The 16204-nt window shown below is 31.8% G+C and overlaps 3 protein-coding genes, 1 long non-coding RNA gene and 2 other non-coding genes across 7 annotated transcripts; 2 read left to right on the plus strand and 4 right to left on the minus strand.

Moving 5' to 3' along the window:
- Positions 1-956: 956 nt before the first annotated feature.
- Positions 957-3179, minus strand: LOC100795965 (pentatricopeptide repeat-containing protein At2g15690, mitochondrial). The gene has a single exon (XM_003518794.5). It carries the CDS (start codon positions 2915-2917, stop codon positions 1142-1144), a length of 1776 nt encoding a protein of 591 aa, XP_003518842.1. The 5' UTR covers positions 2918-3179; the 3' UTR covers positions 957-1141.
- Positions 3180-4049: 870 nt separating this feature from the next.
- On the minus strand, positions 4050-6457 carry LOC100527585 (uncharacterized). 2 transcript variants are annotated; one of them, XM_041005910.1, is made up of 5 exons: positions 6347-6457; positions 5747-5953; positions 5408-5479; positions 5088-5300; positions 4050-4345 (listed from the first exon to the last, which is right to left on the minus strand). In XM_041005910.1, the coding sequence occupies exons 1-5, from the start codon at positions 6363-6365 to the stop codon at positions 4269-4271; spliced, it is 588 nt and encodes a 195-aa protein (XP_040861844.1). In that variant the 5' UTR covers positions 6366-6457; the 3' UTR covers positions 4050-4268. The 2 variants fall into 2 exon arrangements, with proteins under 2 accessions (XP_040861844.1, NP_001238282.1); NM_001251353.2 differs by lacking the exon at positions 6347-6457 and having other exon boundaries at positions 4146-4345; positions 5747-6041.
- A 377-nt stretch (positions 6458-6834) lies between these two features.
- TRNAR-ACG (transfer RNA arginine (anticodon ACG)) lies at positions 6835-6907 on the minus strand. The gene has a single exon. It is a non-coding gene; the product is annotated as a tRNA-Arg (tRNA).
- LOC106797825 (uncharacterized) lies at positions 6843-10112 on the plus strand. The gene is made up of 3 exons (XR_001387109.3): positions 6843-7079; positions 9113-9196; positions 9421-10112. It is a non-coding gene; the product is annotated as an uncharacterized lncRNA (long non-coding RNA).
- Positions 6920-7000, minus strand: TRNAL-AAG (transfer RNA leucine (anticodon AAG)). Its single transcript has one exon. It is a non-coding gene; the product is annotated as a tRNA-Leu (tRNA).
- Positions 10113-12440: 2328 nt separating the features above from the next.
- LOC100796486 (uncharacterized) lies at positions 12441-13764 on the plus strand. Its single transcript, XM_014771550.3, has 2 exons — positions 12441-13045; positions 13287-13764. Exon 1 carries the CDS (start codon positions 12626-12628, stop codon positions 13034-13036), a length of 411 nt encoding a protein of 136 aa, XP_014627036.1. The 5' UTR covers positions 12441-12625; the 3' UTR covers positions 13037-13045; positions 13287-13764.
- Positions 13765-16204: the final 2440 nt, after the last annotated feature.

The raw sequence follows: 16204 nt of genomic DNA on the forward strand, positions 1-16204 counted from the left end.
ATAAATCTTTCAGTAGACTATTCCAAATTTCAGCATGTAAGGAGGAAATAGTAGATGGTATGGGAACATGGACAAATAGAGTTTGGGAGTGACTATTTCATTGGAGAAGAGGATTATTTCAATGGGAAAAGGATTTAGAAAATAAGTTTTTTAACATCATCGGTAGTGTTGGAGAACATTCAAATGAATCAATTGCTTACGAAGGCATATTCATCAAGAAAATACATTGTCTAGTCATCATACAATCTGCTCCAACAAATTAGAGTACAAGTCGGCAAGAAGCTTTTTAACAGTTTATAAACCTCCTTTGCACCTCAGAAAATTGCAGCTTTCGGTTGGGGGGTAATACTTAAAATTCCCAAAAAACGCAATTTACAAAGAAGCGGAATAGTGTTTAAAAGTGATCTACTACTGGGACACAAAAAAAGTGATATTCCTATTAAACAAGTTTAAAATGAAGTCAAGGTAATAATTAACAATAAAAACGGGAAAATTATAAAATACTTGAAAATCATGACTTGATATTGAATTCGTTGATTCTCCGCATACATCATGACTTAGATTCTAGTAAGTTTATATTTCATCCTCTCCACCACGTGGAAAAATCTGACTTGCCATTTATTTTTTGCCCAAATAAAATAAGTTCAGTAGCGCTATTACGTAATGCAACCAGCAACCAGTGGCAGCTGTTTTAATAGCATACCAGTTGCTGTAGAGTACAATTCCAAATCAGTGGTCACTGCTCAGAATCACATACTCATGTGCCTAAAAGAATTCCCCCCCCCCCCCAATTACACCGTCTTCAAGTATGAAGATTGAAGATATCCTTGTAAACATCTTTTCAAACTTCAAACAATCTAAAGTGTTATGTTGCTGGAACCAAAAAACCAATATACAAAGACCATGTAAGAGAAAATTTTAATGGGATCACAAGTAATAACCCTGAGTCGTAGAGAGAGAGAAAAAATAAGTGAATATCTGAACAAGAAGCAAATACATTCTAAATATTGCATACTACATATTTCATCTCCTGTCGTAGTAGTATTAAAGCTTCTACGCACATTTGTTTTCCCGGTACAAGGGGATGCCGGGTAGAAAATGATATGTCCATGCTACTGTATGATTTCAAGTAATGATTCTTTCACCAGTAATCCCCACAAGAGCATTTTCCATCCTTGAAATGATGAAACCTTTTGTTATCTCTGACAATCAATTCCCTCCCTACAATCCTGGACATGATCTTGATGGCATTGTGACAGTCACCACAGACACGAAGGTTCTTGATGATTCTAAGAGGTGTTCTTGGTGGAGTACTAATAAGACCATAGGCAATTGCTAGACGTTCACTGTGGTAAAGCAAGGCTTGCTCTTTTGCTTCCTGATCAATGTCATGAAGAACATATCTTGTGTCAGGAACATACCCTGTTTCTTTCATCCCACTCAAGGCCTTCAACTTTTCATCATCCTTGTAAAGAGTAGGATTCTTATATTCAATAATTCTGTTCCTGCCATCAAGCATGTTTATTGCAGTATACTTCTTCGGAGGCGGCGTGGGGATCTTATTGGCAACAGCTTTTGATGGGTCAAGACTAACAATCAACTCTTCAGTATAGTCTTCAAGATCAACATCTCCATGAACGCGAGCATAATGCTTCAGTTTCTCCCATACTGCTACCGTGGGCTCGAATGGCAACTGGTCAATAAACTCCTCAGCTTCCTTGAGGTATGCAGATTGTCCAAGAACATCCAAAAGCCCCATGTAGTGCTCCACCCCAGGCTCAATTCCATACTTGCTTTTCATAGACTCAAAATGAAGGAAAGCATCCTCCACATCCTCTGCACTGGCACAAGCCGACAACACCGCAAGCAAAGTCTCTGAAGTGATCTCCAAACCAAGCTCATTCATCTGCTCAAACAACTGCAAGGCATCATCCCCATTGGTGTTATAAGCGTAGCCCCGCAACATCAAATGCCAAGAGCCCATATCCCTGTTGGGCATATGATCGAACACCCTGCGTGCATCAGTCATGCTTTTGCAATTCCCATACATTTCAATCACCTTGTTGTTCAGAGTGAGATCACTCCTAAAAGTGGATTGTAGAAAGTGGTCATGGGCCTTCTTAGCATCCTCAAGGGACTTAGATTGCCCACACAAGTCAAACAGAAGGTCAAAGCAACCAGCATCAGCTTTGACCCCTTTGTCCATCAATTCAATTGCCTCTTTAACTTTCCCCTCTTTGCACAAACGTGTCAAATCAGTAATTGAAGGAGGTAGTGGATGAGGAGGAGGAGGAGGAGCAGGGTGGGTTTGCGCTTGAATAGAAGCTTGATTGTTGTTCAACTGATTATTAGGGTTTTGGAACTGGTTAGAGTTTGGGAACCCCTGAGACCTAGGGTTCCATTGGTTGGGGGCAGCAGGGTTTTGATTGTTCCATCGATTTGGGGTAGTGGGTGGGCGAAAGTTTGGATTTTGAGAAGTGGGTGTTTGAAAATTGTGATTTTGAGGTGGTGGGGGTTGAGGGTTCCACTGATTATTATGGTTTCCGCCATGTTCTAGAAATGGACGAGGAACATTGTGTTGACGAGGTTGATGGTTATGGTGATGAGGAAATTGATTGGAAGGGGGAGGAGGGTTGGGGGGGTGATGGGTCTGTGGGTTGAAATGTTGAGGTTGTTGATGTTGATGTTGTTGCTGCCATTGTTGTTGAGCTTGAAAGTGTGAGGGATCAGAGGGTGGTTGGTGTTGGTTTTGTTGGGAAGGGAATCTTTGATACTCGTGTGGGAGTGCAGAGGTGGATAGAGAATTCGTAGTGAGGGTTTGGGTGAAGTGGTTGCCATGGAGAAGGTGTGTTCGAAGCTTGAAGGAGGAAGAGAGCATAGTGGTTCGCGCACGCTGAATCGATGTGAACGTCGCCATTTCTGAGTGAAACAGTGGCAGAAGGAAGCAACTAGGGTCTAGGGAGGACACTTCTGTATTTTTATTCGAAGGAGGACGACAAGTGATTGATTGGGTTCCTCGTTTTGTTTTTGGGCCATGGGCTCTTATTTTGGGTCAAGATCATGGATCATTACATGTTTTATGTATTTGTTTTCTTTTAGGATAAAAAAAACAGATAAAAAACATTTCTATTATTTTTTTGTTTAATTTAGGACATCCTTGACCCAAAGCCCCCAATTTTATGCATAAATTTGGTAGAATATGAGTCATTCAATTCCACTCAGTTGAGCTAATCAACAGTCTCTAGACATCAGGAGTTTCTTTTGATAGGACTACCCACCAAGTCAACAAGAAAACGATATCTAAGATTTCAACCACTTGTATTAATTCACATTGGCTTTTGGATTAAACTTATATATGATTAAATACATCTTTTTTTTTACATAAAAATAAAAATCCTAAGATATATTCGTGTAAACAAAATTATTTATCACTTCTTAAGCGTACAAAATTTAAACTTAGTTCTTGTATATAGTCCAATCTAGAATTAAACCTACATTTATTTATTTAATAAGCCAAATAAACATTAATTAAATTTAAATAAATTACAAATAATCAACTTATTTATATAGTTAAGCTTGTGTATAATCAAAGTTTGTATATATTAATATTATATTTGAGTACGACACTATCTAGTCTCAATGGAGTTGACCAATGCAAGTTGATCCAAATGATAAAGTTTAGTTCCTCTATAGAAGAGTGTTGAGTTAGAGTTCAGTGAACCGAAAAATAGATGGTGAGAGAGCTTTACTCTTCACATGATAGGCTATAAACCGATAAGAATGACACACACAAAAGATAACAATAAGAATTTGTTGGTTTTGTTATAAATGTTAGTTGAGGGATTTAAATTTGTGACATCTTCTCCCTCCATTCTTCCTTCAGCCTTCCTCAACCAGCATACTAACTTTATATCTTCTTAGCAATTCAACTTAACATCGTCCTATTGAGTATGCCCAATTCTTTGACCTTTGAGGGTAAAATAATTTCTGGATTACGAACAGACTTATAAGACTGAAATTTGAGATTGGAACTTGAATGGATGTCCAAGTAAAAGATAAGGCCTGATAACTGCGGATTCGATAATTTTAGACAAATGTGCATTTCTCTTGAATAATAAAAACACTCAAACCAAATCCTGATAAAAAAAACTCAAACCAAGCATCAAACAGATTATATACACCACAAGGAGTTGAAATTAACAGCACCAATTAACCAACAGCTCCATCTCAAGGTAGTGACCAAAAGGATCCTAAAGAGGTTTCACTTTTCATCTTGTCATAGATTGTGACATTACTGGTGATACTATAGCTCCTTGTCTTTGTCTTTCCATGTTGGCTTCCCACCCTATATTTCAATTTATTACCCAACAAGTCAGTTTCATATACATTTAAAAGAGAAAGGAAATGAGTGCTCATAAATAATCTGCAATCATCAAAGTAAAACCACAAGGTGAAATTTTATATGCTCCATTTGTCAACCCTTTATATCTGTAGTTTGATGCAGCTAGTGCTTCTTTTTAAAATTATCATAATCTCTTATAGTAGGTGTAACCGCAAAATGCCAAGTTACTGAGTCTTTTTTGGTTAAAATATTGATGGTCCTTAATATATTCCGGTTACAAGAGGCTTAATAAAAGCAATAAATTACTCTAGTCAAAGTAAGAAAACTCGAAAGATTAATTCTAATCAGGGGAAAAAAAAGTCAATGACAGAAAAAAGAACATTAATTTTGCATCCCTCCAATCAGATTTAATGAAAGTATAGTACCTTAAGTGTTTTTCATTTTGTTCTCGAATTAAAATTGGAGGTGAAATTTTGTCCCAATGAAAATTCATATAATAGATCAAGCTCATTATAGTAGTAATTTTAAACAGCACTTAATTATAAGACAAAGATTCAAAGGCATTATTTAGCCAGCAAACCCATATGATGTCTGACAATTCACTAGATTCTCATCCTCAATACTTCAAAAACAAAGTTTTGGAAAGATATATGGAAATCAGATAGAGGTCCTGAAATTGATGTATATGTGTGTGTGGTGTGTGTGTGTTTCAATCATAATTCACAAGTTAAAAAGGTGTTATTACCTATGCTCAAGTCAAATCCACGGTTTTTAAGCTCTCTATACTCCTGACATAGAGCACATGTTTCACAGCAGAAATGAACTAAACAATCCATACATGGAGCCTCTGGTAAGTCATATTGTGCCCTCAGTTTGGACCTATAATAGCAAGAATACAAGCATGAAAGCCCGCTAAGAGCCAGTAGCGTCCCATAAATAGCCCCAGCATAAGTGCAAGCTGCATAAATGAAACAAAAAGAAAAGAAAAATTAGCAATAGATATAACCTTAGTCATAAATATATTGTATTCATATATGCAATGTTTAATAAAAATTAAAAACTTACTTGTATTGCCTTTATCTACTATCTCTGCTATCAATCCAAATGTAACACAGGGGCAGAAGCAAGTGACCAAACCTTAGAAAATAAACAACCGTAGTATGTCAATTGCTTGATGTTTATACTATTGAGAAACGATAAAGGATAAAGCATAAATACAATTCTATAGGTGTTTTTAGTGTTTTTTCTCTAATCAGAATTGGAGTTGCATCTCGGTAATCTGCAAAATAAATGTTTGTACTATTTGAGATGTAATTCCAATTCTGATTGGAGAACAGGACCAAAGCACTTGTAGAACTGTAAGTTTTATCTGAAGATGAATTCACATAATTCATGGGTTCTTACAGTTTCCAGGATCCTCAGTACAATGGCACAAATTGGTTGACCATCGATTTGTCCTGATCACAGGGCCCCTTACACTAACACTGGTGCTGATGTATGGAGGAGCATAGGATGGAATTTGTGGAGTGCCATAATTTGGAGGCACCACAACTGGTAGAACATAACCTGGATGTCTATGATGAGCTGCGTATACCTCTTCATGTTCATCTACTGCAGGATACATTTTGCTGGTACTTTAGCAAATTAGCTCGAATTAAATTACTGTTACTGTAATGAGTAATGACCCTTTAACCATGCCAAAGTTTTCTGCCTATCTTAGTGTATATATATATATATATATATATATATATATATATATATATATATATATATATATATATATATAGATGGAACTTAATTTAAAGAGGGCACCCCACATTTTAATTACTAGCTAGTTGGTTAGGCCATAGTTTTTCAGTCTGATTATTTTAATAATCAGAAGTTGCAAAGAAAAGTACTAGTTAGTAATAAGTATTTGAATATCAGCATAAATAATTGGAATATGTCCAACGACCATTGATTTAAGAGAAACAAGTGTAGATTAAGATAAGATCATTACATTACCATGTTCCTTCTTTAGCATTTAGGAAGGTTGGTGTTTCCTCGAAAATCTTACTGCAAAAGGATAGGAAGAGAAGGCAATTTGTGAAAACATTACATTATACATGTGTTGACTTGGACACGGTCAAGGAACATCCCAATTTCCCATCATATTAATTTAAATTCAAATGTGACTCCAGAATAATTTATTATTTGCAATGATGCAAGCTGAAAAATCATGAACCAATAATTACTTGGCCAGACAAGGATAGCCGTGGTAAAATAAATAACAAGTCAATGTGAATCAGTTTCAAGTAGGAACTTTCTCACAAGGATTGGATATTATATGTAAATACAAACAAGTTATTTAACAACCTAAATCTTATAATATCTTCAACAACTGAAGGTTGTAAATATATAATGTTTTCTGTTCAACGCAATAAAAATTATAATATTTTGAACGTGTAGAAGCAATCTTCTGTATAAAAAAATAATATTAAAATAAAGGGAAGCGACTCCACTGGGGATCGAACCCAGAATCTCTGGTTCCGTAGACCAGCGCCTTATCCATTGGGCCATGGAGTCACAAAGTTTTGGTGTTGAGAGTGGGATTTGAACCCACGCCCTTTCGGACCAGAACCTTAATCTGGCGCCTTAGACCAACTCGGCCATCTCAACTTGATGCTGTATTTTGCACCCAAATTTTACAAGTAATTATCTGTGACTAAATAATAACTTTGGCGAGGCAGTGTCAGAGGTACTATTATATTTATTGAATAATCTTTTGGTTATGCATGATTTTTTATTTCTACCCTCTGAAATCTTAGCTTTCAATTTCATTTGCAGTTTCTTGAGATACCATTATATAACGCTTTTACGTTCATAGGTTTCTACATCTTCTGCCATTCTTGCATCCGGTGTCCCTATCCTTAAGAAATATACAGTTCGGTAGTATTAAGCTTGGAATATTTTATATATTAAATGCAGTTGTAGTCATACAGTTAGAAAAACATTTTTTCGTTATAGAAAAAATAATTTTCCTTCCTAGGATAACATTTTCCTGTCATTTACTCTTCTTTTTTTTGTAGAAACTCTAAGACATGATTTTCCTCCAAAAGTTGATAAAGTTTAGAAATAAAAGTTTCTTTAAGAGATGTTGAACCTATCCAAGTGTCTTCCAAGAATTTTTTAAGTTCCTCATTTTTCATTTGCCTAGCCATATTTTTTGAAAACCATCGAGGAGCAAATCTTGATTCGCCTTCCACTTTGCATAAATATTGCCACTACACTAAAGAAAAATTATCATCCCCCTATCACTTGTAACCACCCTTTTTAATTCACCATCCACCATATGTGAATTTGACAATTTTATATCAAATTGCCTAATTACCATGAAGACAATGTCATTCATTTCCACTTTGCAAGGTTAAACAAAAATTGAGTTTGAAAAGACTGAGCTCCATTTTTCTTACCTACTCCTTCAGTTTTTAGACCATAACTATCAAAGAAATATTATTACCATTCATCTTATACTTTGGCTAGTGCATGTTTCAGTGTTATGCTTCAACTTTTTCCTTTTGTTTTCTTGCCTTCTTGAGTGAGATTGAGAAATTGCTTCTTATTTTTGTCTGTTATTTAATTAATGAGTTGGGGTGATTAAGGTGGTCTATACCCATCAATTTGATCTTGTTTTCGGCCATTGTTAAGCTCACTTTGGCCCATATAAGTAAATAAAGTAAACATCTGCTGATAAAAAAATAAAAAATAAAGTAAACATCTTGGTTCAATTAATGTTACCGTCGAGTATCCACTATCCAAAGTTCCAAACCCAACCCAATGACTTTTATGACTCAAGAACCTTTTTAACAGTACTCCAAAGTTTGTATAGACACAAAGTACTGCATCATGACAAAAATTCACTAATAACAAATACTGTGAATCAAGGGATTTAACAACTTAGAGACATCTCCCACACATCAACATCGTCACTCGCACAGGAACACCATCTTGGCTCAATAAGAACTTTGTAAGAACTTATTAATTAAGCCTAAAAAACTTCATCATCTTTTGCATATACTAACTTAAACGTCAAACTTCTTGGAAGTGATCACATCAGAACTTAACCCGTGGAGATGATTCTAGATTCTACCATGAATATTTCTAAGCTTGGGCTGGTGATGAATAGAGCATATCTTTTCTTTTCACTTTGTTGCTTAGTTATAGCGTAATTTAATAACGCATACTTAGTCATGGGCATTGATGTGATTATCTTAAGCAAAGACGTGAGGAAATTTCCCTAACCATCCACTTTAAAGTCATTGTTGGTAACCGAGGTTGATTATTCATTGATAATTAAGTTGGCAAAAAGTCATAAAGATGAGTTAACTAGGTTGTTCATTTTCTCGCCAACCTAGTGGAGGCTAGCTATAAAGTATTTATCTTTTAAATGTTGAGATTCTCGAATGTCTCGAGAAAATGGGACTGGATTCTCTTCTTATTAAGAGTGACCTTCATTATGAAGCCATGATCACTTGTGCTAGCTAGGGTTGCAACAACTTCAAACATATATCAGTTCATCACACGACAATAATATTAACCCAAAGAAAAGAAAAGAATTGAAAAAAGCTTCCTCAGTGATCAAGAAAATGAGGTAGATATAAATTTGAGAAATGATAGTCAATTAGATGAATTGAACCTGAAGTACAATTTTTTCATATAATTTTCTATCACTAGTAACGTTGTTCAATCGAGTTCTAGCTAATTAACGGCACTGTTTATCATTGGTTACAGTTTTTGTCATGTTATGTGTGATGATAGATTCAACACCAGTGCTATCGAGGTGTGTTTGTGTTCACATTATGTTCATAAAAAAAGGTATGTCGTGCTATGATATGCTGGTATCACTTTCTTTTATGTTTATCAAACATGATCTGAGTTGGATATGTTCTGTTCTTGTCAGGTAAATCATTTTTATATTTCCATTGCCTAAGTTGTTATAGACTAAATCACTAAACTCATAAATTAAGAAACGGAAAGCAATTAATCACATTTCACAGAATTAAACAAAGTAAATAAAAGCTTACAACTCCCTTTTGCAGGACAATCCAAAGAGAATACTGTGTTACGTTTTGAGCAAGATTCATGCATGCCATGCTGCCACACAAAAAATAAAATAGAGGGTTTCTGGATCTGACATAGTAAAATGAGCCTCGAGCATTGAGTGTTTGTATATGATATTGGATATTACATTATAATAATATGAACTAAAGCATCATTGATTGGATGATACTAGAATAGAAAAAATAAGTACTAAAAGCATCATTTATTGGATTACAAGAGACAAGTTTTGTTAACAAAATAGGAGACCAAAAGGGGGACAAGCTCTTAGGCCTATCTTTTCTTCCAGCAACCTAGCTATATGTGGTGAATTTCATTAATCTTGTGCTAAGTACTAACAACAATATACGGTGTGGGATGAGACCATTTGTCCTAAGTTGAATTGCCAAGTAATTAATATATTAAACTCTATTAGTCTCCACAATGAGGGTGGGGATAAGAAACACGTGAAGGTCAATAGTTCAACTGAAAGATTCTTGGCCGTATGAATGAATTATTAGTCTTGGCATTACTTAATTTGTATGTATACTTTGTTTCCTTCTTGTGCTTACAACTACCTTTTTCCAATATTTGACAAAAGAAGAGAAGAATATAATACAGACATGCTAATTTTGTGCTAAGTAATCTGACTTGACTCACATGCATGGATTTCAAAGACTGATCATCTACTATTTGTTTACTTGTTTTACTCCAATCGAAGATAAAGAAAAAGAGATTTAACACTCACACATCTTCCTCAATTAATTGAACTATATCTCATTCATAGTAATACTTTACGTATGTAAACATTGTCTTGTTGTGGTCTTTCTATATATAAATATCTAAATGTTTTGTTTTGTATGTATAGTAAAGATTGTTAATTTTTTAAATAATTATTTTTAAAATTATGTTTAAATTAATATAAAATAAATTATACTAACAATATATGATTGGTGAAAAATTCTTGAACGAAATTTTGACATGCTTTGCATAGCACTTGTTACAGGGATTCATCAGCTTGATCGATAAGTACTCGTTCATTCTCCATCAAGTGCATAAATTAAGTCATAATGGTACGTTCCATTTTGGAGTACTGGATGTGTAAGTAGAAGAAAGAGGGAGATATAAAGGAAAAAGATAAGAAAGTAGCCGTTAAAGTCATGTGATAGGAAAGGAAAAGTTTAAGAGATAGAAAAATATGATATGTGAAGAAAATGAAAAAAAAAAAAAGTGAGTCTGCAAATATAATTATTAGCAAATAAGTTTTGAAGATAATAATTAAATCAGGGCTCTCTTCTGGTTACAATAGTCAAAATCATCCGCAAATAATGTCGTTATCCTTTTTGCCATTTGTGTATGTTGCTGGATAAAATTAAATTTAAAATAATATAAAATGTATATGTTAAATTATACTTTTAAAATTTGATTAGAGAAATATTGTCATAAAAAATAAAATATAACATAAAATGAAAAACATGCTTAAAATGAGAAAATGGTTTATTTATAAGTAGATACGAATTGTCAAAGGCAAAGTGTAAGAAATTATTTAAAACATATAGTAAAAAAATATTTAAAGCATAAATCTTTTATTTGAAAAAAAATATTTATTATATTTAAAAAAATATTATTCAATATTTATCTTTTTCAGTAATTAAAACTATTTAAATTATGTATTTCATTTTCTTTAATTTAATCACTAAATACAAAAGATAAATTTTTTTATTAAATTAAGTTATTTAGCTAATATTCTGTCAAAAAATTAAAATAAATTAATTAATTTATACAAATGTTTTTTCTCTTTTTACATTTTCAATAATTAAACTTAAAATTGCATATCTATTTGTTGTCAAAATTATTTTTTTAGTTTCACCTAATTATTTTTTATAATATAATACTGGAACACAATTAATTTTCAATTTGAACAACAATGTAGTACTATTTGTTATCAAAATTATATATCTATTTGTAGTAATAAGTATGTTTTTTTTTTTTGCAATCCATTTGATTTGTTTATACTTCTATGTAATATTTATAAATATATAGTTTATTTAAATTTCATTTTTTTACTTGTTTCATTTAAAAAATCCATTCAATAAAATAATTCAACCTCAATTAAATATTTTAAGATTTAAAAATTATATCATCATATATATACTATATAGAACTTATTTTCAACATATATATATATATATATATATATATATATATATATATATATATATAAATTTTGACACATAAAATTAAAATTCACTATTAATTGAACTTTCAAATTTTCAATATTGTAATAAAATGTATATAAATTATTTTAGGAATTCTCTTGCATTTTTTTAAGGCTCATAATAATGTATTGCATATACTTTTTTGTTATTTTATTATTTTATTTATGAATATTTTTGTAAAATTATTTCTAAAAATAAGGATTGGAAGTATAAGTGAAATGGATAATGTGGTGAAAATAAATAGATAATATATTTAAGAGATAAAAAATAAAATATAATAAATAATGATATTGTAAATCTAAGAAGTATGAACCATATAATTAAAAAAATGTCATAATTCTTATTTGATGGCAAAGTTAAAATTCACATTAATCATAAGATTTATGTAATGGTGTAAGACACTATTGTGTTTATATGTGGGTAAATATTTATTTAATGAGAAAATTCTTATTGATTTTCACCATGTACAAAAGAAAATTTGAATTAGCGCTATAATCAAACACATAACCACAATAAATCTTTGAGCCAATAAATTAAAAGACGCATAGTCTCTGAGTCAGAAAAAAAAAAATCACATTACAAAAGGCTAAACAAATTCAATTACTACCACTAAAATGTTATACAGATAAAGGCAAACATTTTATAAACATATTTTGCTGCAATTGGTCAATATAGTATATATGATTTGGCAAAAGTGTACACTCATATTCACGGTGCGGAATTGCCTTAGGCCACAGCTAAACACTTAAAGGTGAAGACCCGCATTCCTAGCATAACAAGACAACTCTAAACAACATGTTATGTCCACTAAGCACACACATAGTAGAATCCCCATCATTATATATAAAAGGGCAAACATCTGCATGTGGAAACTAACCCTTCAGACTGAACGAAACACAGAAGATATAATATAAAGTTAATTTACTCACATGAACACTGTCCATGCTCTATAATCACCAACTTCACTAGTAGTGCATGAGCTTCAACCATGGACCCTAGAATCTCCTTCTCCTATGATTTCGTGGTTTCCCAACAAGCAATCAAGCATGAAAACATATACAGAGAAGATCCTGTCTCTTCGGATTTCGAATTCTCTGTCAAGAACAATTCTATGATATCAGCAGATGAAGTCTTCTTTCAGGGTATGTTGTTGCCTCTCAAGAGTGATTGCTCCAATAAGAAGGTGACTTTGAGGGATGAGTTGCTTGTGAATGATGATCACTATGAAGAGGAGTTACCAAGATTGCCAAAGAGTTCAAGCCGGTGGAAGGAGCGATTAGGCCTCAGGAAAGGTTCATCTAAGAAAGATAAGAATAAGAACAATGAGGGGTTTCAGCAGACTAGAGTTGCTGGTGAAAAAGGGTTTAGCTCAGGACAAGGAGACAAGACTGTTAGCTAAGACAACATGGTAAGATATCAATTACTATCCACATCTCTTCTCATTTTTTATTTATTTATTTTATTTTTATCTGTTACTTAGTAGCAACTTCCCATTTATACATTCAACCTTATTTGTTGGAAAGTCTTACATTGTTAACTTTAATTTTTGAGATGCAACTTATATATCTGTTGATTAATATTACTTGATGTCAATTGATTGATTTTAAGATGAAATCTAACATTATTAAATCATTTTCTTATCATCACAGGGAACTGTTTCATGAAGGTGTGGTGTAATTGTAGGAGCAAGTGAACTCTATAGAAGCAGGATTCATTTCTCAAGGAGAGGGGATGGCATATTCTACTAATATCTATATAAAGACATTAATTGTTAGGATTTTGGGCGCCGACTTCCTTTTCAACTGTTAAGTTAAATTTAACCTAAGTTATGTTCCCCACCTTTGTATTCTAAAGACATTACGTAGTAGCAGTAGTAGTAGTCCCTTCAGCATTTTGATCTTTGTACAAAAATTTGCAGTTGAAGAACTTCCATGAGTCTTGAGTATTTTTCTTTGTGTAGTACATCAGGTAGTCGTGGCTCTTATTGTTTGATATATAGTGAGTTGGTAGTTGTTATTAGTCCTTGTAGGTTGTCAAGCATCTTCTTCCCTTGTACTACTCTCTAAGCATTTTCAATTCTCAAATATATTATTGGCTTTAATTTGATATTATCTAAGCAAGTTTCTTCCTGTGTACGTTACATTTTCTCTTTGGGGGTAGCGGGGATAAAGATAAATGATGTACTTAAGAGAAAAAGTAAAGTCTGAAATATTCACTCGGAATAAAAAGCCTAACCATGGAAAGCTTGTAGTAATTGTGTTTAAAAATAAACAAATAAAAAATACCTTGTACTAATATTTGCTGCGGATGGAAAAAAAACAGAAACTAAAGGATTCCCCATAAATTTTTAATGTCCCATTTCTCCTTCAGTTCGTAACTTTTGTTCGCACAAACAAAGAATAAGAAATTTGATTATAGTAATTTGAACACAATTATATATACAAGGTTTCTTTTTTTGTTTTCTAGTATAATTAGATAAATACCAACATATTGCATATATATATATAGAAAAATGAATAACAAGTATTGATCTAGATTGATTTCATTGGGTTAAGTTGACAATAATCTCCTTGATATATTTATAGACCAAGTGTTCTTTGACCCAGATAAACATCTCATATTATCTCAGACCGACATAATTAATAACATGATTCAAGACTTCTAAACCTCCTATGGGGTTCAATATTATCTTACTCATCGGAGCAAAAGCTAAATATCACCCGATCTTAGATTCTCTGTCCCTATAAAATTTTGAAGTTTGAACCACTATAAGTAGCTGAGATATGATAAAGACATTTGGGCGAGATAGACATCGCTCGAAGGATCTTGGCGAATTGCTGAGAATAAACAAGTATGTTTAAGATATTTAATTTATTATGTAATCAATTTTATTTTATTTTTTTTTCATATTTATTGTTTGATTAAATAATTAATTTAACAAGATGTTTAATTAAAATTGAAAACTTGTTATCATCATAAAAATTATGATAATGAAAAATAAGTCTTTTATATTTTTAATATAAGATTATCTTCAACAAGATATTTTAACTAGTTTTTAATTTTTTTACTACCTGAAAAACTTATTTAACTACTCGGTAAATAATTTTTTTAGTAGTTTCTTGTGTCTTAAAAAAAGCTAATTTATAACTTTTAACTTTTTATATTTTCTTTTACTTTTATCCTCGATATATTTATTTATTTTCTTTGTTACTTTTTTAAAAATAAATCATATTATTTGTCATTTTACACTTTTTAGTTACTTCAATAACTAGTTTTACCTAACACTTCTAATTTAATAAATTAATTTTTCAGCTACTAGATTCTAACTATTAACTAATTTTGTCAAACATAACCTAAATTATTTTTTATCAAGATTATTATGAATATAGGACATCATTAATTTACTAATGTAGATTATGCCCATGTAGATTGATTTGACTCAATTGAGAAATCTTAATGTTAACATTTATCTTAAACTAAGAAATTTTCTAAAAGAAATATAGTAGTTTGATTCTTTGACATGATATTATCATAGTAATTAATGAGTTATTTATTATATTTTAATTTTGTGACACCTAATACCTTAAAGCACTAGTTGAATGGACATCAAATATAGTTAAATATTTGTAAAATTAATGATTAATCAAGAAGAAATACATTAATTCTTGGTAATAAATTTCTTTTAAAAAAACCTTGATAATGAATTTAATTTCTATGATAAAATTAAGACTTTGGCTAAAGAAATTAAATTAATGAAGAAATGAATTTTTGATATGATCCTAATCAATTCATGTTATTTTTACAGATAGTCATTTAGTTGATTATCTTGAAATTAAAATTACAAAAATAGGAAGAAAAAAGAGGGATAAAAGAAGACGAGAAAGCAACACAAAGCTTTAAATTAACAATAGTACAATATTATATTAATGGTGCAAAACATAATTACAAGAGAATTAAAACAACAAAACAATATAAATTAGCAAATAAATGAAAAGGGAAAAAAATAGGTTAAACAAAAGTTCAAAATGAAAATAGTAAGATGAAAGAGTGGCATGGGCACCACACTCATTGAAAAATGATAAGTAAGTAAAGAATCACCGCAAAAGTAGGCATGTCAAGTATACCTGTTCCCACAGGAATTAACCCAAACTTGTCCTGACTTTGATGGGAAAAAATCGAGTTGATCGGAGTTACAATCAGATTTGGGTTTGTCCCGATAGAGAAAGTCAGGTTTAGGGATGGGATCGAGTATGTTGATCCCCACTCCTGTCCTCGCCGCACTGTTATTTTAATATAATAAATATTTTAAATTACTATTATAACCTTACAATTTTAATGGATTAATGCTTGTTTTATATATGAAATTATTGTTTTTCTTATAATTGTATGCAATTTTTACTTAATTTCACATTGAGCTCAAAAACTAAATGAGAGCAAGCAATTTTTACTTGATTTGTTGTTAAGCACTTGAAACTTCAACATTGATAAACAAAATGTCATGAACACTATTTCTTTAAGCTATCCAAAAATAAATGAAATCAAACAATTTTTACTTGAAATTTTAATT

The sequence above is a fragment of the Glycine max genome, chromosome 2, assembly GCF_000004515.6.
Source record: "Glycine max cultivar Williams 82 chromosome 2, Glycine_max_v4.0, whole genome shotgun sequence".
Lineage (NCBI taxonomy): Eukaryota > Viridiplantae > Streptophyta > Magnoliopsida > Fabales > Fabaceae > Glycine > Glycine max.